A 22,141-nucleotide genomic window follows, 5' to 3' on the forward strand; every position below is an offset into this window, starting at 1 on the left:
TAATGAATTTAATAGAGAAAAGCACTTTAATTAAATGCTGTCAAAGAGGATTGTATTAATGACTGCACACAAAGGAATTTAAAGCAAGCCAAGTATATTTAGCAAATAGGAAGTAGGCTTTCAGAGGCTGCAACTATTTATGTTTCTGCCATTGCAATGCATCTAGGAGATCGCGTTGCCAATTGAAAGCAGTTATGTTATTAGATATGATTTTATTTATTATGGATTATTAAAATTTTAAATGCTGCAGGGAATACATTTGTTTCACTTCTAAAATGAAAGAACAAAGGTATTTCCTGCTTGTTCAGTAAGAGGAAAAATAGAAGAGGAAATAAATAATAAATAATAATAATAACTTAGCACTTAACTAGTGAAGTGCTGTCCAGACAGATCTTTTTATGGGGCTTGTTGAGTCCTGGAATTCTAGTGTGTCTCTTTCTTTCTGCTACAACTAGATGGATTCACAGTTGCTACCGCAGCTTCCCTCAACATAGCACGGAAAGAGGAGCCAGCTCTTAGTCCTCAGGGGCAGAATACAACTCCTCGTTGTATCCAGCGGTAGCACAAGGGACTTCTGTGATAGTCTGCACGTTTCAAATCTAAAAATTACCAAAATCCCAAGGAGTAAAAAGAAAGCTAGGTTGCCAAGCTTTTTGCAAGCAAGACTGAGAAGACCAAGGTTTTCCAGACCTAACCAAGAGACTTAGCCACACAACTCTCATAAAAGCCCCTAACAACTATGGGTCTGCATTAAGCCTTTTTGCAGAACGTGCTCGCCTTCCTCAACACCCACGTGACGGGAGTTGTGGAAGGGGGCTCTTCACAATCCTCCCTGCCACCGTGCCTTGGATTCAAGTGCAGCACATCAAATGGGCATGGCCTAATAAGAGCATAATGTAGAGATTCAAACCATAAATTTGAGAAAAAGCAACTAGAAAGTTCAAGGGTGTCAACATTATTTTGTACTATGATGGTACAAACAGCATAAACTAAATATAGTCCAAACTGGAAACCAAAGAATGTTTTTTGACACAAAGTTAATGAGATGGCTCTGTCTGTAATATCCAGGATACATTCTGTGACTTACCACATCCTTTTTGCCATATGTAATGGTAAGAGGTTAATAATGATTTTAGATGTTTCAAACTTCTGAATGCTCCACCAGAGGCACCTTATAAGTGCTCGTATTCCTTGGTTTCTAAGCACCAAGTCCCTTTTAAGTTAGACCCCACGATGTGAGTTAGTCCCAAATTACTGGGTTTAAAATGTATTTATTTGTACTTAAGTATAAGATTTTTACCTTCTAATCTGAAACATGAAGAAGTGAGTAGAACTGAGGGAAAAGACATTGGAAAGGAGTCACAAGGGGATACCTACTTCCTTTCCCAATGTGCAGTAGCATCATAAATGGCGAAGTCAGATCTTCTAAATACATTATCTGATTTTTGTTTAAGACTTTAATAGAAGTCATGTGTGATGTGTGCTGAGAATGTAGCCTTTGTTGTTCCACAGCTAGGGATCTTGCAAACAGCTTCACTTTGTCTGTGCCAAGATATTTTGGAATATTCTTTGAAACACTGTAAGCATAGATGACTGTGAGAAAAAACATGTGCTACTGTACTTCTGGATACTTGATGTGTGAGAATAGTGCATACACACAAAAACGTTTCCCGTTTCATCTGCAATTCTTGTAAAAGTCCATACGAACATGGAACAACATACACAGCCTACTAACCCTGAAAAAAACATATCCCTGCACATACTACAGTCTAGAAAAGTCCGCATCAATGAATTTCCAAAAAGACTGGCCTGGGGCAAGGAGACTGAGCATCTATGTCCCACTCTGTCATAGCCTAACTCCCAGCACTGCCCAGAAGCTGCATGATTTCCTTGGGGGATGCTGTGCAACACGGGAGGAAGAACAGCTCACTCGCTCTCAGTGATCTTTGGGGGACAAGCAGTGCAATGTGCTCTGGTAGCACAATACAATCTTGTTTCCCTCCCCATGTAATTTTTACAATTGCTTATCTGCACAGAAAGGCCAGCTGTGATGATCCAGGGCTCTAACTTTATCGTAAGATTTCTGTAAGGAGCCCCAGAATAAAATGTTGCATATGGCCAGTAGCCGATAAACATTTACGCATCAATAAAGCCTGGTATTATCATTTAGGTACAAGTGTGAGGGACAGGGATTATTCAGGGAGCATTAAAATGAAATTAAAAAGAGCAATATTTTTAACCACAAAAATTTCCAAACGTAAATGGAAGAGAGGCTCATCTAGTGGCTTTGCAGCCTTCAAGACTGGGCTGCTGCCAGCCAGCAAGCTTCAAAGGTTATATGAATTTAAAGAACTTTTATTTAGTAATCTTGCTCTAGATGTTTGCTCATCCTCAACCTACTATGACTCTTGACAACGCTGGCAGCTTAACATTTACGAGAGGGCCAGGACTGCAAGAAATGAGGGCTAAATCTGGTCAAATTGTGTGTGAAAGGCAAAAGGGTGAGATGACAGGGGCCACAGCTACAGTGATGTCATTTGCTAAAAAGATGACCTGTCAGAGCAACATCAACGCAAACCACCACCCTGCTGATTACTGCCAAGTCTCCACAGTGCTAAATCTGCATGTTCAGATTTTAAGTGAAGTTTCTGCCTGGAGCATCCCTGCTGCGGGAGCCAGGGCAGCCCTAGCAGAGCTGCTCTGGGCAGCCTCAGGCAAGCCGCCGTCTGGGCAGAACTGCCTCTGCCTCAAATGGGGCAGCACGTCCTGCATGACAGCACTCGTGTCCTTGGCTCCAGGGACTCCCTCTACCTCTGCTGCGGTGTCAGTACCCTCACAGTTGTCTTTGTTGTAAGAAGATGGTGAAGAAAAACACCAGCCGTGCTCTCGGTGCTCCCTCACTTAAAAGTCCCACCTCATTCCTGCCCTGTCCTCAGTTGATCCTGGACCAAATGAAAGCTGTCCGGGAGCAGGTGGCACTGCGGTGGCCTCATGGTTCCAGGAGTCTGAACAAATACAGAAAGGATGTACTACTTTGATGAGACTAAACTTGCCACCTCAGAAAAACCCCAAACAATCCACTTTACTTGATCTCCCATTTCTAGGGTTAAATGGAATAGTACTAAACCTAAACTAATTTCAGAACAGAAGCAGTTTTGCTTTAATTGCAAGTACGCTCCCTGCTATCATTTCAAGGGGAATCACAGGCTTAAAGTTAATAAAAATCAGCAGCACTTTTCAGCCACATTAGATATCCACACTAAACAGAAACAGCTGAGAAGGCGCAGTAGGCAGGTTTGGCTATAGCAGTCAAAGCTCAGCGGCTTTCCACTGCAATTGTGATAACTATCAATCACAAGAAGCTCTATCGGACATCTCAGAGTCGAATGTAAGGGGTTCATTGTCTGGTATGTGCTCCTGTTGCCTTTGCCAAACCTTGTGCAAGGCTCCCGAGCTACTGTGGCCCGTCAGGAAAGTGGAGTGCACCGAAAGGACAGCAAACCAGAACCCACAGCTACAGCTTTTGTTCCAAAACGCAGCGTGTCTGGCTGCAAGGCATGGGTACTGGAGCAGTATGAGAAAGCAGTTCAGAAGTGGAAGCCTTCTGAGAGTTTTGCATGTATTGCTTTCTTCGAAGAAAGAGAGCCCCTTACCCCCACCCAAGAGCCGACACACGATAAATGCAAAGTAGCATTTGCAATATATATTGCCTTCAGCTTTAATACTGCACAGAAACGGAAGTTACATAGTTTGGGATTTTTTTCCAGTGTTTTTTGAATGGTTTAGATTGAAAGGAGATACTGAAATTGACTGTTATTGTCTAATTTTGATAGGGGAGAACTCCAGATAATGTAACAACTGAGGAAGACAGATATTGTCCACTCACAAAATTCACAGATCTTGTTCTGACATGCATTTCCCCCTGTAGATCTAAATCAAAGACAAAATAAATACTCCAGCTGCAACCCACCCAAACCAAAGCTCCAAGCTTTTTGAGTGGAATGAATAAACCTGCAATACAAGTAGCTCTGAAAGTCCATTTGGCCTTGTTGAGTACAAGTTGTCGCACCAGTCTTGACCACCCCTGTCTGAGCAGACATCACATCCAGCCATGGAATAAGGATCTGGGGGAATCAAAAAGCAGTGGGTATCCATCCATGGTCTGTCTTTTGGGTGCAGAGAAATGATCAAAACCCCAAACTATCGGGGTGCAGCCACTAAGAATGAATCACAGGGCACACTGTCCCCACAAAAAAATTTGTCTAGATAAAACAGTAAGCACCAAAGTCAGAGAGCTAGCATGGTTTGGGAAAGTAGTTTTTGTCCAAGTCTCCCAGACAACTCAGTCCTGATTTCCAGTATGCAAACCCCCTGCTGTAACCCACACAAACGTGGCAAAAACTCGCTGTGCACATCATCCTGTAGATCATTAAGCACACCATGTTCCCCTATGGAATAACACAGTTTTGCTTCACTCATCATCTATGATTGCCTAAGTATTATTAATTAATATTATTTTTTAAGAAAAGAAATTTTAAGTCTCACTGTTTTTTCCATCTGCATGCTATGCATTGTGTGACCCATGAACCCTAAGACAATGTTTAGAATCAGATATTTCATTAGGAAGCACTACTGTGGTGCTCATTCCCCTCTTTATTACTTCTAGAAAGAGAATATGAAATTAGTTTCATTGGATTGCCATCGCCACTTGCCTTGACCCATTTTTACGAGGGCTCCATGTTCTGCTGTTTTGTATTTCATTGTCATTTCTAAAATATTTGTTCCCTTCCACCCCTCACAAAATGACAAAATTAGTATTTCATTTACTTCTGTGGTATGTTATTTTCCGCATATTTAAAGAGAGACCACAATGTTTGCAGTGAACACACAATACAAAAGAGCTTTCCTACAGCTTTCTGCTATGCCTTCTTTTATTTACTAATGTTCCTCCATGATTTATGATCTGAACTATTATAAACTGCCAGATTTGTCTAAATCAAAGCTTCAGAGAAAAAAAGGGTGGAGGGACGTCAGTGACAAAAGTAAGTGTATCAGAAAGCATGTGAAAACCATTCCTGTTTCTTTAAAGTCAACATTTGACTGCTCTTAAATCAATATGCACCTACCAGCTTCAGCAGATCTACCTGTCAGCTTATGCAGAAAATGAAAGGCAAGGTTTCTCTGCTCTCTGAATAGCAGGTACTTTGCTGCAGTGGTGGCTCATTACTCCAGAGAACCGGCTTATCCACCCCAACACTCCAGAGACAACAGCTTGATTCATCGTTTTCCCAACTGAGTCAGGTTTCTCTGCCCCAGCAATTAACAATGAATTAGCACTATATTAAAGTGCCAGGCAAGATGGTTATTCTCTGGAGTGGTCACCTTGGACACAGCAGACGAACAGTGGGAGAAGGGAGAGAAATTAGATTTACTGTGTCCCAGCATGTCTGTAACAAACACCACATCCCTGGTTGGCAATGGGAAGCGGCTGTAAGCACTTCTCAGCATTAACACTCCAGAAAGGTCCAACGCCAGCAAACAGCCTGGGAATGGTGGGATTTAGCGAGGGATGGAAAGTAAGAGAGGGTACCCTCACCTCTGTAGAGCAGGAAGCTAAACACAGAAGCAGGACGACTGCTTGCTGCAAAGTGACTACTTTGCATGCAGTCTGTCCAAGAGATCTACGCGACAGCCAGGCCAGGCCAGGTCAAAGGTCCAGACAGGATCCCACATCTGATGGTGGTGGAAGAGGATGAGAACAGGGCAAAAATACAACAATGCCTTCTGGCATACCCGCCCACCCTCCAGGAACCTGTGGCTCAGGCACTCTGTAAATTGAAGGTGGTATCCTTGTGGTACCCAGCTAGCAACGCTGTCACAGGTCTTTTCCTTAGTCCTACAGCAGCACTTGGTGATTACATCGCATTGTGCAGAATGGGAAGGAGAAAGACCCACTTAACACACACCTGAATTTCCTTAAAAAACAAGCGAGAGGCTGTGGCAAGCTCAGCCTGCATGCACAGCAACATGTAGGTATAGCATGGATGCTCCTCAACTAGCATGTGAAGGAAAATCCACACTCCGACACGTCCATATGGTCATACCCGATGCTGCCAAAGAACACAGCCATGTCACAGAGCTCCACAGGGCTCACATTTTATGACTCCTCAGCACAATAACAAATAAATCAAGTGTGCGGGGAGGAATTTCTTGAGCACTGAGCTTCCACTATAGACATTTTTCATTTCAGAAACAGGAAAATATTTGATTAAATGGATTAATATATGGCTGATGGGAAAAATCTAATGGAAGAGAGAAAAAATGAAAATGTTTCTTTTTAAAGCCCTGAATGTAAAGCTAAACAGTGAGGTATAGGTTAGTAACACTGAACAGAGGGTAAGAACCTGCCACAAAAGAAACAGCAATCCCTTAAACATCAAGAGCCAAGTTGTGTCCAGCTGATCTTCTACAGCACTACAACAACTGCCCCGCTGCGCCCACCCTGCTGGTAGAGGACAGAAACCATACCTGGCCTTGGGGCGATTCCCTCACTGAAGGTGAGCCCAACCCTGTAATCGGCAAGTGAACTACACAAACCCCATCACAATGAAATCTTTGCCATTTTCAAGAAGCCATACTGGGGAAAAGGCTGAAATTTATCTATCTGTTATCTTTTGTCTGGTCATGCCTCTTGTGATGATAGCCAGGATTTTCTTCCAAGTCCTTCAGTCTGACAGAGGGGTGTCCCCAGCCCAGAGAGGGCTCGATCGTGGTGGCAGGGAGCTCTGGCAGCAGCATGGGGCAGCCTGTTTTCAGGCTCTCCCAGTCTCACAGCTGGAGGAGCAGGAGACTCAAGCATCAGACACAAGTTACCATACAAACGTCAAATTCATCAGAGCAGAGAGGAAGATGGGGTGGGCGGAGAGAGAGAGAGCAGAGGTGAGAGCCTCCTGCCTGCTTCGGTGTTACAGTACTGCACCTGCTGTTATTCACAGCGCTGCTACTTGTATCTCCTTCAAAGGACTGTCATCTTGACATCAAGGCTGCAGGAAAGGGCTCGACTTACAGTGCACTATTCACTAGCAAAGCCTGCAAAGCAAAGTAGGTCGGTGACTGCAGCTCTTGGATGTTTCCACCCCCCGCTAAAATGCAGCCAGGCACCGTGGCAGACATTCTGCACCCGCCACCACTTTGAGAAGGAAATGAGAGTTGCTTTCCCACTTGACACTACAGGGGGAATTTCAGATAGGCAGAATGTAATTACTTGGCCTGGAGTTCAGCCAGGAGCGGAGCCCAAGACCCCTACCCTTATGTAAAGTGTCACAAAATCTCCAATGACTGCAAGTGTGAGGACCTCAGCTTTACGTCTCTGGCTGCTGTCATTGATTCTTCATGGCTAATTATCTAATAGTGACCCTTGCAGCAAAGCCAAAAAACAAACCTTGTTGCTTGAAACAATTCAAGTCCCAGAGACTAAAAATGACACAAAATTTGCTTGGTGCAGGGCATCTTTTGACGGTAGGGAGCAGGTGGACAGCAAGCCTCCTGTGTCTCGCACTGGTAGCGTGCCACTCAGAAACCTACTGGGGTTTTTGGATGGGCAAACATAGCTTTAAAATGCAGCACCCCCAAAACACAAGCCTACTGTATCAACTATATACCCGGGTCTCCAGAGTTTTGCTGTATGTAGCTGCCAGCTGGTTCCATTTATTTTTCTTCATTTTTCATATTTTGACTGTAATAAATAATTAATCCATGGCTTTGTAACTTGCTGACAAATACAAATGCATCACATTCCAATGCAGTGTAACGTGTCACTCACAAGAGCCAACCTGCACGATGCAGAAAAGTGATGTGCAGAAGGCTTTGGAAAGTAGGCTAATCATCAAGGTCACTCACAAGAGCTCAGGGAAACTTTTTCTTCAAACTGTCCCTTAGAGGATAGTCCTACTGGCTGTGGGCACCAGAACTGGGTTAGTATGTTCAAATCTACGCAGCTCTAGTCATCTTCCCACATGTTAGCTTGGCCCTTTACTCTTTTGTGGCTCCTTGCCTCCAAGATCCCACAAACTTTTGAGAACGTGGAAGACAAAACTTGCAACATTAATTACTTGGAGCACTTCCCCTACTTTATAGCTCTGAGAACCCAAACCCCAGGAAACCCCATTTTTTCTTCCAGGCAAAGACCAAATGGAAAGCAAGGAGGAAGTCAGTAGCAGAAGAGACAAAGGAGACTGAACTAGGCAATAATTAATCTGGGTGAGACCAACGTGTTTCAGAAGGGGCAGGACTAGAAGACAGAAAAACCTCCTGCCTTTGGAAAAAGGAGACTAGATAGTTGGCAGCAGAGCTAGCAGCAGCAGAACAAGAGCAGCGACAAAGAATAGGGGCTGAATGCCAAGGTTCACAGCAAGAGTAGCAAAGCAGTGCAAGCCACCATCAAACGACAACAGGGAGAGCAAAGGTGGGAGGAGGAACTGTGAGATTATCAGAGAAACGCAGTATGGATGACTCTCTGAGAGTGGTCACACAACGGGATCAGGTGAATGGCACTGAGCGCCAGTGGCAATCCAAAACGATGGTCTGCTGTGGAAGGCATCACCTCAGCTTTTTAGATTAAAAAAACATCTCCTGAGCCTGTCTCGACCATCAGCAGATGTCTGGGTCTGTGATATGCATCACTAGTTATTAGGAATACACATAAGCCTGATTTTCTCTTCTGACTGAAGCTGCAACTGCAAAGATGAAAAATCTTGTAGTATTTTCACTTCATTTTCCCTACACATATTTGTATCTGTTTATTTCTTATTCTATTAAGACCTGAGACAAGGATAGAATAAAGGTGCACAAACCAAAAATTCATCCTAGTCACAAGGGTTGTAGAGAGGAGCAAAACAATCCTGAGGAGGCTGTGAAATGAAGGCCTGTTCCCCACAAAATACTCATCATGGTCATTTTAAAAGTACTTTTAATTTTCAGTGAATATATAAAACACACTTCTCCATGTAATACTCCTCAATATCCCTGTGTCACCCATGCATGGACAAACTTCCTCTCCTACCCTCCTACTTTTCCTGAAGTGTTAGCTGGCTCCTTCGAATGAAAGCAGATGTACGGCTGCAGTTGCCTCTTGGCCACTGTTTGACAGTGCGTATCAGGGGTGCTCAGGTTCTGTAAGGAGGAGCAAGTGACCAAGTCCCCACTTCTGTTCTGCTTCCTAAATAACCACACACTTCTTGCTCTTGCTGAGGAACACATTTGTACTCCTCTAAATGTCGGCAGCTTTAGACAGCTAAATTGTGTTTCAGCCACAACGCAACTACTGACACCAAGAGAGCTCCATAATATCACTACTACTGACCTTGCTGTTATCGGTGGCATGGATTATCACATCCCTTCTCTTCAACCACCGACACAAAGCTGCACACACTCACACGCATGCTGCAACATACACACAGTGAACTCTGAACTTGTGAGCTGTGGCTTACATGGGGCCCTACAAACAGATGAAAGGTGATGTGTCTCAACCTGCAAAGCAGAAGGAAGCTGGAACCAGTTGCTTCTCTCTACCTCTGACAGCTGTCCATCGCCCCACCCCGCAGCCACCCTGAGAAGGAAATTAGCGCTCTGACCTGCACGGGCTCAGGAGTGAGCTGGACAACATGCTGCATACGCTCACTGTGGTGATGTCTGGACTCCTCCTCGTAGATCACATCCCTCTCATGCTGGGGAAGGTTCAGGAAGCGGCGAATGGTGCAGAGGTTCTCCCAAAGGGTGCGGTTTTCCGGACTTGGGTTTTCTTTCCAGCGAAGCAGCTCACACAGCCAGCCCTGCAACGGTAGGGTCAGCACGGTTAATTCACTGAGCACCGAGGAACCAGATGTGAGTGGAAGGTCAGCTAGACTTAAAGCTCCATGCTGCAAGTTTCACTGGTCTCATCTCACGCAGAACACCCCCTACCCTCAGCTGCCCTTTGGTCTCAACAAATTCTTGATATATAATATTTCCTGCAAGTTGGAGAAACAGATGCATCCAGCAGTGCTTAAAAGGAACCAGAAAGCACAGCAACTTGCCCCCAGTCATAATCATACCATGTTTAAAACACTCAGATAAAAATATTTTTCCTATAGAAAACCAGAGTTGAAATAAAGGTGCATCTCCACTTCCATTTCAGAGCCCCTTTATTTCTTCATCCGAGCAAGAGAAAAGGAGACATAACCCCTGAGACTTGCTAACAACCCTCATGCTAAGGGTTGCAGCTGCAGGACCAGAAATTTAACCACTACTGAAAAGGTTTAGAAGAAGATACTATCAAGTAAAGACCTTTGATGTGCTGTCACTATGTTGCACTGACTCCCTCAGCTCTGAACACCACTAAAATTGACAGCTTTAAATAATCAAATGGCCACTTAGAAGATGCAACCGCAAAGAAAGGGAATCCCCTAGTATTTAGCACGAAAGCAGCAAACATGGTCCTGCAGAAGTTACTACAGAGATCAAGATCCTAGGTGGAGGTTATTCTAAACCCAACTACAGATCACAGTAATAGCAGGTTTTATTCCTGCTATATTAAGTTTAGTTTGAGGTGCCTTCAAAAAGCTACCACTGTACGGAATCCTGTAGGACCTCTCCACAGGGCTGAGAGCTCAGTCCCCGGGAGGAGGAAGCGCCAGGGCTTCGTGAAGAGAGAGGAAGGCAGCCTAAAACACAAAGCCAACCAGAGGGCACAACGGCAAGAGCTGTTAGGGCGAGGACAGCCCCGTGCGTGTTGAGCGCGTGTGGCGGTGACCCGGTGTCCCCAGCAGGTTAACCAGGGACGGTGGCTGTTGCTGCCCCTGCTCGGGGTGGGGGGACACAGCCAGCCAGCAGCCGGCCCCGCTCGGGGCTGGGGACAGCGACTCCCCTCCTGTGCCTGCGCGCCGGAGACGCAATGCAAATGACAGGATATGAGAAGATAATGCTGAGGATGCTGTCAACGCGCCTTACTGACTCCTGTCAAAATATTTTACCTAGTAGCTTTATAACCCATCATTTTCGAGCTACAACTCAGCATTTTGACACCGTTTTGACAGGCACCTTACAATACCTAAAAGATAGCTTGATCGATGTTAAAAACGTTCGGTACGAGAAGTAGCCAAAACTATGTTTTTCCAAACAGCGACTAGAGCAAGCTGAACAGCCAGGTTCATTACCAGCCCACGTGGGGGTTTTTTGGTATTGCTTTTTTGTGTAACAACTTGTAAGCCATTGACAACTTCTACCGTGCACTCTAAACCCCGTATATAATATCATAAGCCGTTGTTTGTCTTACTCTCCACTGTGTCTTCTGCCTTCACCCCCCAAAAAAGGCAAGATTTGATTATCTCCGCTGCATCAGCCAAGACAGCAACACCAGCTGTTCTCATTGTGCAGCCTCTTCCTCACGGCCTACATGTTAATAACCTGATCATTCCATTTTCTCCTTCAACTGCCGGCTGCAGCACAGCAAAGAGACAAAAACCCAGGCCCATCTGCAGCAGCTGTAGGCACTGAACTGTGAAGCCACCAGGGATTTATAAACTAATCTGTAACACAACACTGCCTTGTTTTTACAAGTGAGAGGCCACATTTGTGCAGACCTGATCTTTTCTTGCAATAAACTAGGAGGGCTGGGGGGGGGAGCAGGCAAGGATGAAAACAAGATATCTAATCATTTACTTGGGGGGGGGAGGGAAATCTGTGTTATATTTTCAAAGTGTTTTGACTGGTATTTGGGTAATCTCTCAGCCAGGTGATGTCTGCATTTTAATGTGGTTTGGCCACATCCCTTGCCCTCAGTTCTCCTCTTTCCCCTTCCTGCGCTCAGAAATCCCCCAAAACTTTCACTCTTACACAGAAAAGAGAGGAAGAAAATCTCCAAGCTCCACAGTGTTTTCTCAGGGGTTCCTCCATACAAAGGAAATAATTTTTGAAACGGAAAGTAAACCAGCTGTGGAAAAAATAAGCTCCCATTTCTCCCTGTTTTCAGTGATCTGATTTAAGTCTCCAACTGAACTCTTTCAAATGTTTCAAGCAGGTATGTTTAACATCTCCCGAGGGACGCTGCAGCATAAAGACCAATCGTTTAGCAGAAAATACACACAAAACCCTGCACCTGGTGGAGCCGGAGCCCCGTGCGGGGCAGGCCTGGGGAAGGACGGCTCCTGGGGCTCTCCCGAGGGCTGCGGAGCCCGGGGACGGCCCAGCGGGGCCACCGCCCCTTCCCGGAGTTGGACCGGCTAGCCCGATGGCAACTGCTGCATTTTGATTTATCTGTCCCGTTATAATCAGAACTCATTACAATCACTTAGAGCAACACTACAGGCCTCATTATGGACTAGGCACTCGCTGCCATTAGTCTTTAAGAAGGATAGCGCTCAATTTGCCTGGCAACATGCGAGGTCCTGACCTTGGAGCTATTAGGGAAAAGATTAGACTGCAGTGTGACCATGTGTGCAGACACGAGCAAACCAAATTAATTTCTGGCAAAGGGAGGCACCCGGCAAAGGCCCCGCCATCCTGAGGACACCTGAGAACTTCTCCATTCCCCAAAGGAGATAAGCTAATGGCACGTTTAAAGGAGCCTGGTTCTGAAGGTGAAGCACATCCGTGGTATTTAGAGAGATATTAATCCAGTTTCCCCACAAAGTATTTGCTTGGCTGATCAGATTAAGGGATCTAGCCTTCAACAGCACACCCCCACCACAGCAGGCCCCAAGAAATCTGTGATACTTCACAGCCTCAGACATATTGCACCATGTGTACCCAGCTGCTACAATAATTAGCTTATGAATGTATCAGCTGGTTCTGTGATTTTTATAAATAATAACTAACCTACAGAGCAGAAAGATTTTCATGAGCCTAATATTAGCAAGAAATTGCAAGGTGCGCCTAACTCTGAATTGTCATTGTGCTAAATGTCCTGTCTTCTCTCACATTGTGCGGGACTCGATCTCCCCCAGTGCCATTTATAAATATTTATTTTTGCAATGGCAATGGCAATGTATTTGTGGCAGCTTTCTTCACAACAGTCATTATTCGCTCACCCCCACACATACACACGTGTACCCACTGTGTGCATGTGTACACTTATTTGCACCAAAGCTGTCCTTTCACTGCTCTTTTCCTATCCTTCCCTTTATTTATTCAAGCATTCATTCTCTCGCCCAACCATTCAAGACCCTATCTATCCATCTATAGGGCTGCTTATTAGGTGATAGCTTTGCCTAATACGTGAGAAAACACAGCGCTGCAGCTTACTCACACATTCTTCATGATTGCAAGTAACCGCCTTCCCCATGCACAGATGAAAAGTCTGCATCAGATTTTTTTAATTATTTATTTAAATAATCTTAGCACGCCATCCAAGAAAGTTTTGCAGTACCAGGAAAAAAAAAAAAAAAAAAGTGTAAATGTCAAATAAAACAGTGACAGATGACAGTATTCTCTATTGAATAGCACCGTTTCTTCGTGCATGTTCAATGAGAACTCATGAATTATTAATACACAAAATCTCCTTTTTCTGTTAAAAATCTCAACTTGGGGTTTTTTGGTTGCAATTTTTTTTATTTTCTTTTATTTATTTCTTTGGGTCTGTGTATGTTACACAGAGCTTTCCAGGAGAATTATTTCATTTAAGAAATGCTAACATACAGAAATTCTTGGAGCTACAGCCATTCACAGTGAATTTTCATCTATAGCTACATTTATTGGCATGAAGAAGGAAAAGTGAAGGAGGAGACGCTATCTCACCACCTTTTCCCCCCCACTCATCCACAACATCTGAGCTCACTGCATTACAAGTAAATCCAACTTCTGTGAACATATTCTGAAAATCTAGCAAATAACACATCCTTCCCCAGATCCACGATACGCCGTGTTTCTGATCCTGCCTCCCCTGCACATCCTAAGTCTTGCACCACTGCACAAACAGCCCCCTTGACTGCCACAGAGTTACCAGGAGAGTTTGATACGTGCCAGTGTCAATATGGGTGGCAGAATCCGGCCCTTAATGTCAGCTCCTAAGGTTCTCAAATGGGAATGTCTTCCATTAAAAATAAGAGGAGGAAAAACAGCAGAATTAAAGGATGCTTTTGGCTCTACAGGCAGGCACACCCAGTGCTTGTGGTTACAAGGAATTCTGCTCAGAACTTCCTTCATTTCACCCCAAAACTTCTAGAGGCATCAAGAATGCAGCCCAATTTAGCTCATTAAAGAGAGCTGCAGCAAAGTGCTGGCCTCTATTTTTGTTGTTCTCATGAGACAAGATAAACATTTTCTAAGCATTTTATTTGATAAAACAAATAATATCATATTAATGTCCTATTTTTAACCTCTCTCTCTGTCTCCTAATCAAATACATTTCCACATAGCTAAGCAAACAACAACAAAAATCTGCAGGAAGCCAGCCATTCCCATTGTGCTTTTATGCTGTTAAAGAAACAGCGTGCTTACTACACCAAAGCATTAGCCTTGGCGCACTCAAACCCCCTTGAGGGACAGCTAGCTGGTGCAGCAATCACGAGCCATATTCTCTGTCACTTATCCCTGAGCCCTTTTTAGCAGCTTGACCCTTTCACTTTTGCTAGACCTACCCTGGAGCAAGGGAGGCTGCTCCACCAGCCAGAGGTACCAGCCTACAATAAGGTCAGGTTTTCCAGTGCTCAATGAAGCTGTGCACAAATATCCTGACCCCCAAAACTGCTTCCTGCAGATCTGCTGACTTGCAGTCAGCCAAGGACCAAATTTCTGATTAAGGACAAGAAGGCATGTGGGAAGAGTTCAGGCTCAGTTAGGCTGGGGCTACAGGCCCAATGCTTACACTTCGAGCAGCATCTCTACTGAAAGTCACCGCAGGAGGCGGCAGTTGCGTGTCCACGGTGACTTAGTCACAGGCAGGCTTTCTGCTCAGGCTGGACCGCGAGGCACTTTGAGCCTGGATAAAACTGCAACTAAACTGACCTTGTGCTTCCCTGCACTTACACTGAAATTAATAATGATAATAATAATAATAATAATACAGTTAATTTTCTGTGCTGACATTTTCTAGGGTCTCCAGTGAAAGCATGAGTAGGCAAATGAAGAGTTTTTAGTAAAAGTGATTCAGGAATAAATCTCAAAAATAAATGTAAAAGGCCATTTCCTCACCCACATCATCAGTGCAGAAAATGTCAACATATGTGACAAAAGGAAAAAAAGCAGCAATGATTGATGCAAGTCTTGAAAGAGTAAGAAAGAAATGCTGCGTTCCCCAGAGAAAGCTCCCTTTCTACGTGGGATCACAGGAGTCCTCTGGACAAACTTCCTCAGCCTCTCTTCCCTCTGCTCAGTTTGGGACTCTCTGCAGTGTGAAATGAGCCAGATGATATTCAGCTCTTGTTCCTTAGTCGCCAAACTCTCTTTCCATGAATCCAATAAGTGTCTATTAAAATAAATAAACCCCCTAATGATTCAAGATAACCTAATCAAGAAAGCTGAAATGGATAAAAGACTAACTGTAATGGAGAGTTCTGTCATGGCTTCAATGAATTCTTGATGAGGGCCGGGGGAGGGGGACTGAACCTGAGAAGCTTTACTTGGAGCATTTTGATACAGTTCAAGGTTAATCACTCAATAGCCTGGGTTTTCTGAAACACTTGGTACTTTTCCTCCCCCCAAAATGCAAGGCAAAATGCAAAGCACTTTCCTGAGGGCTAGTTTCTCACGAGCCTTATAAAACACAAAACAGTACCAAAAAATAAATGAGGTACATGAGCCCTGACCTATCTTAGATTCATGGGAACACCAAGCCTGCTTACAGTTCTTGGCCTCGGAGGGAAGGATGCTGTGCACTGAGGATATTTCCAGCGTGCCAAGTTCAAACTAGCTTCTCCCCACGCTGGAGAGGAAGTGTGGGCTTGTGGTTAGGGCAAGCAGCCTGCCATCAGCTCCCAGCTCTGCCAAGGACTTCCTGAGCAAAGCCCCAGCTCTGCAACTGTCCCTGCTTCGCTCAGCTGCTGAGAGGTTAACGCACTGTTGCAGATGCTGTCCTGGAGAGGGGTCACACTGTGACCGCATAGAGAAGTCTGTAAAAAAGCAGCTGATGTCCAAAGGTACTTCAAAGAAATTTTAAGTTCAATCAAGGAGAGAAATGTCTTTCTGTATTTCCTCCATATGTAACAAGACCACCAAAATATCAGCACAACAGATGCCCCAGCTGTAGAGATTCACATCATCATAAGGGCACCGAGATGTTACAGCAGAAAGAAGTGCCCTATATGCATACACTATGTACGCTACACATCTTCACCACCAGCTGTTTGTTCTAGCTGTTGTTCATCATCACTGGAAGATAATTAGTTTAAGGGCACAGAAAATACCTATTATAAGGTACAAGGGGGAGAGAAGGCATCCCATCATATCAAATGAATACAAGGGAATCTAAGCTGGGAAGGAAGGAGAGGGAAGGACAAAATAAGGGGTTTCTAGAGCTAACCCTGCCCAGAGTGACACTGCTCATCCCTCCCGCAGTATCTCTATTCTCTTCTCAGACTGTGGGCAGGTGGCCATGGTGCTGAGACCCATCTAGCATGGGCTGCTACTGTGGGGCTAACACCTCCCTTGGCCAGAGAACAGGCTCCCAGACAATCCTGGCAATGAGGCAGGGATCTCAACATGAAAAGGAAAAGTCGGAGGAAAGGCGACGAACTGTCGTAGTGATTTCCATCCATAGCCCTGGCTTTCTCTTAACCTGAAGGGCCTCAACTGAAGGGCTTTTCTGCCCCCAGCCCCCACCCCCTGGACAAGTTTATTTTTTGTTTGTTCATTTTTAAACAGGGCAAAGATACGAACCAGAGACTAAGCTTTGCCAGCTTAACATTTTTTCAAATGTTGCTCCATAGGGTCTCTCTTGCTTTACTGTGGTGCAACTGGAACCAATTCCAATCCCTTGAGGAAGAATTTCAGTTTCAAAGGTTTACTTTTTTGTTTTCACTGGACGGGTGATGGTCAAACCCTTCCATGTGCCCTGCCCGGGGCAGATCCCCAGCTGCACGTGCCCCGCTTCCCCACACCGCCCCAGCCTGATTAAGGAGAGTCTCTTGTCCCGGGAGAACTGTGGGAAGTTCGGTCTCCATGTTCATACAAACTTTGCGCTCACTCAGACTGTCAACAAGGGCTCCAGCCAGCTATGTCCACTGTTTATTTTGATAGTGACTGTTTATTACGAACAGAACTATATTCCTAAACTCATTTTGCACAGACTAAGAAAAAAATGTCTGCTGAGCACAGCACAGCCTCTGCTAGGACTCTCACTAGCAGAGGTCAGAGGGGGGGATGCTGCTGCACAGTTATTACAGAAGCACTGGCACATGGTCACGGGGGAAATGGTTTTCCTGAAGTTGTACTGCAGAGCAGTTGCAGAACTGGATGTAGAAGCCAGTTTTCAAGACCGACAGTCCAAACCTGAAGCAACCTGAGGTCAAAGTCTCTCCCTGCCCCACTGCCAAGCTCTGGAGATACACAGGCCACCCGAAACTCTCTGAAATGGCGCACTGGAAACCCATCTTCTTGTGAATTAAACATAACCAGGAGACCCCAAAGCGCAGATGGGAAACCAAATCATGGTGTTCTGGCCACACTCAGAAACACTCCCAATGTGATAATACAGGTCCCAGGTTTAGCCGTTTAAAGGACAAAGGGCACTAGCAGGCAGCATCCCCAGAGAAGTATGCTGTCCTGTGGGTACATCACTAACAGCTGGCAACTAAAATAGGATGACAGCTTTGGAGGCTGTGTTTGGAGGGCACTGAGCCCCTCAGCTCCTGCTGCCTTCAAAAATACAAAGGGATGCACAACACTTCACAAACAAGACTAAAAATGTCTAGATATAAGTTGCAAGGAATAAAATGCATATTAAGGTAAATAAGTGATGAATGAGTCAATGTCTAAAATGAATGGCTTGAGATCTTCATGAACGTGGATTCCCTTAAAGAAGTCTCACCATACTACCTTGGTACCTCTGTGAGGACCTGTTCCTTGCGTTTATGTTGACTTGTGAGCTCTGCGATTTGTAACCTTTGTTTCTAGCAGCTGCCTTTCCCTTTAGCTGCTGAACTGAGACTCTGCCATGACTTAAGAATAAAGATGGCTACTTGTTAAATTAGAGGTCAATTAACTCCACCAGTAGATGATGCCGCTTGCAATAACTGTTCTCAGTGGGTACCACTCTTCCTGTACGAAGACAGAAGACGAAATGAGGCCTCCATTGGCTCAGGATGCTCTCTCGGGTACATGACATACAGCCCTGTGTATAAAATGTCAAAACAGCCCTGTCGGAGATTCACTGGCTGCTAAAACTGTGAAGATCTCACAGCACCGTGGATTGCTGTTGACAGAATAGCAGCGCCCAACATAACACATGCCTTGTTAGCAAACTGGAAGCCTCTCAGTAGTCTGGGGTGAGGGAATAATAGAGGAAGCCAATGCAACACAAGCCAGGCCTGCAGAGAACAGCAAGTGAACGAACCTTGGCGGAGAGTCCAAGCAAACCCTCAGACTAGCTCTTTCTTCCCCCCTTTCAAACTCTCTCTTCTGCAAACATGAGCAGTTTTCAATGAGCGCTTCCCACCACGTAACTCAGCTGCTGAAATCAGCAGCATCTTCACCAGAAATGCGTACGACTGCCACAACTGGCCTGCACAAAGCACTGGGAAAGCCCCACCGCCAGTTTTTAGACAAGCTAGACCTAAGGCGACACACCGACCATCCCACCATGCTGGTGGCTCTCCCCTACATAAGCAGCTGGGTCCTTGCTTTTGGCACTCCTCCTGGCCACAGGGCACCCCAGCCAGCGGTGGGACACCACAGACACCCCAAACCAGGCCAGGGGGGCAGGCACGCAGGTGGGCATTGGGGCAGGCGGAGGCCCCGTATCGCTATGGTTCTTGGCTACGGCTTCTCTGTCCCTGCCTTCCAGTGCCTCCATAAACCATTTTCATGCTCCAGCAGAGCGCTATGACATCTCAGCATGGCAAATGCTGGGTCATCCCAGGGAGCCAGTATTGCTTTGGCAGGGCTGTGAAACAAAAGAAACATCGGCCGCAGAAACACTTCTTTATTCGCTGCTGCTGAAGAAACAAAACCTTCATGTGCAGTAACTTTGCTTTAAACAATAACATTTGTGGATCCTGGTCTTAACCTTTTGCATCTGGCTTTCAAAATCTGCCCTGTTCTTTTTCCATGTGAAAGACTACGGAGCTTATTTTTGTTTTGGTACTGGTGTGCAATGCTGCCAGAGAAGCGCGCTCAAGCTGGCACAGACCGAAGCTGGTGAGCCACCCAAATTATTGTTGGGTGGTTCAGACCCTCTCTATTTCAAGAAGCCTCTGGGTATAATGACAGGAAGCTTGCAGGCAATTTTAAGCCAAACCTCAGAGAAGCTGGCATTCAGTCTGTATTAAACACTCCTTATTAAAAGCTGTCCAGTCCGGATTCTGGGTGGAACTTTGATATCTGCATGGAGTAAAGAATAAGGGGCACGTTTGCAAAATCAATTGTGCAGTTTTTATATTTACTGCACGTTTACCACATATGTCATTTATTACACAGTGGAAAACCGTTAAATGCACAGTAGTTGTGCCAAGTGGCATTATGCTTTTAACAGCTTTATTCGTTTAACAGCTCCAGTTCTCATTATATTTTGCCATGTGGTACATGAGATTTTTATGCATTTAACAGTTTAAGAGGGTTCCATGGTATTTTCCTTTTATGTATTTCATACTGTGCCTGGGATTTTGTTGGGGGGTAGAGGGGTTGTGGACTGTGACCCCTGTACCCTGATAAGAGAAAGCAAAAGGCAAAGAAAATTAATGATAAAATGAGGAAGGAAAAATGAATCAGACCTCCATGTGTCTGGGCACAAATACCTGTAAGAAGGACAACGCTCTCCCATGTGCTTTGATAGCCTTTGATGCTTTGTTTATATGCCTTTCAACCTCTTATTTTACATCTACTTTAATGACTACAACGTTGTTTCCCTGCACAGAGGAAAAGAAAGTATGTATTTTGCAGCGTGCATGCACCTAAATACTTCTATCCCACTCTCTTATTGTCACAGACACATTTGTGCATTTTTGTGGGCATATTGATGCCCTCTCCTAGCACAACCGAGTGATTTCAACCAGGATCAGAAGCAGCCCTCTTCACTGAGTAAACAATTCCTTCCAGCGGTCTCCAACCCACTTGCTGCCCTTCCTACAAGAAATTCTGTCTGTCCTCCCTTCCACAAAATCCCTTCTGGTGCATTATATTTTTTTAAAGAGTTGGATGAAATTTTTAAATTAATGGATTCTCTTCAAGAATTTCATTCCGATCTAGGTTTGCCCACATGTATTTTTAACACCCAAGGTGGAAATTAATTGAGGAGAACTCACTGCAATGCCCTCTCATGCCTTTTTGTAAAAATGATTGGATCTGATGTGAATTACTCACATGGCAATACTGTATGCAGCATATGCAACATGCAAAAAAAGGGAAACACCTGCCTAATATGCGGTTTCCCACTGCCTTCCCTCAGTTAATCACTTAAGAAAACAATTTCTTTACCTGCCAAATGAGAAGGATACCATCATTTTGAAAGGTCCTTGTCCCACTAGCAGAGGTGTAAGTTATATACCACAAGTGGGAAAAGACATGCGTGTTTGTACAAAGGCGGAGAAAAAGCTTGGCTGTGAGCTGATCCTTTCCTCAGCCTATTTTAAAAGGGAAAAGGAAACCACTTAAGCAGGCAAAAGCCAAAAACACGACAGGTTCCCCAGAGATGAAGATTGTTATTATTGTAGGAACAGATGTATTTTTATTGGTGGGAGGAGGACATGGGTCTAGTTCCAACCCCAGAGTTTGCTTTAAAAACAAAACCCCCAAAAGCCCCGCAATAACGAAATCCCCTCTACCACTCACCTGACTTTTATTGGCAGCCACTTTGGCAAACAGAGCTTGAGATACCTTGGCCCTTTTCATCTCCTGTTGGATCTCGTCATAAATGGCAGCTGTGATGTTGACGTTGGCGCCATCCGCCTTAATGGGGAGGTCTGTTGTTGGTGTCGAGGTTTTGGCCTACCAAGAGACCATGAAAATAATAATTAAAAAAGTGCTGCTTTCAGCCCAGCCATCTGTGCAGAAATTATCAAAGGATTTCAGTCAGCTGATGCCAAACTGCATTAGCTACAGAGGGACACTTCCTGTCCATTATTCTAATCAGGTTAATTGTGATTGGAAATAATTGCAGTGCATTCCTATAGGACATGCAAGGCCCTGTCAACTCTCCCCCTCTCCCTCTCCCAGCATGTTTACTGAGCAGCTCAACAACAGGATAGGTAGCCAGGGCACTCAGCTGCAGGCAGTCGCTGAAGTTGGCTTTGCCAGCTAGCTACTGCGGCAGAGGCACCAGCCTCTGCGCTCTCCCCCCTCTCTAAAAGTGGCCTACACCTTGGAGGAAGAGCCAATTCTCCCAGAAAAAATGAGTAAATGGGTAGAGGTCTCTAAATAATAAATTATTACTCAATTTAATGCACTCCCTCAAGTCTCCCTCATCCTTTATTAAAACTATACGTATGTCATTTGAGTATGTATGGTTTCCCAGCCTTATCATCATTATGCTAGCCAGACAGTCACCTAATTTCACCTAGGAAATCAGTGGAAATGAAAAAAAAAAAAAAATCATTTCATAAAGCTGGGCTTTGGCATGCCTTTGATGTGCTGCCCTCATTCTCCTAAACTCATATTGAGATTTTGTGTATTCCGCTGCACTCCTTTTAATTGAATGATTTCCCATCAGCTTCTGTGACAAATGAAGGACAATAACGGACGCTGCCAGTACTTTCCCTGGGCTGGACTACCTCTACAAGGCTTCTATCAGTATAGTTCAGCAGGCTGCTACAAGACTTTTATTTTAAAGCCCCTTGGCCGTGGCGGTCCCCAGAACGCAATGGCAGGTGTGGGAGCAAGGGCGGTGTGATGCTTGCTGAGCGCTCCCGGCACCAGCAGCCCCTTGGAGAGACAGATCTCATTTGCTTTCCTGAAGCTCAAAGAGGAGAGATACCAGGGCTGATCACTGTACCCCTTACGCCTTTTAAGGGAAATATGT

The 22,141-nt window shown here is 44.9% G+C and overlaps 1 protein-coding gene across 1 annotated transcript in view; it reads right to left on the bottom strand.

Moving 5' to 3' along the window:
- The window catches only part of SATB2 (SATB homeobox 2), a 112,069-nt gene that overhangs the window by 14,788 nt on the left and 75,140 nt on the right, over positions 1 to 22,141 (bottom strand). Inside the window, exons 7-8 of the mRNA XM_010564396.1 lie at positions 20,956 to 21,111; positions 9,633 to 9,830 (exon numbers count right to left, since the gene is read on the bottom strand). Coding sequence (XP_010562698.1) covers positions 9,633 to 9,830; positions 20,956 to 21,111 — 354 coding nt within the window. The remainder of the gene's footprint in view (positions 1 to 9,632; positions 9,831 to 20,955; positions 21,112 to 22,141) is intronic.

The sequence above is a fragment of the Haliaeetus leucocephalus genome, unplaced genomic scaffold (assembly GCF_000737465.1).
Source record: "Haliaeetus leucocephalus isolate CR32 unplaced genomic scaffold, Haliaeetus_leucocephalus-4.0 Scaffold1, whole genome shotgun sequence".
Classification (NCBI taxonomy): Eukaryota; Metazoa; Chordata; class Aves; order Accipitriformes; family Accipitridae; genus Haliaeetus; species Haliaeetus leucocephalus.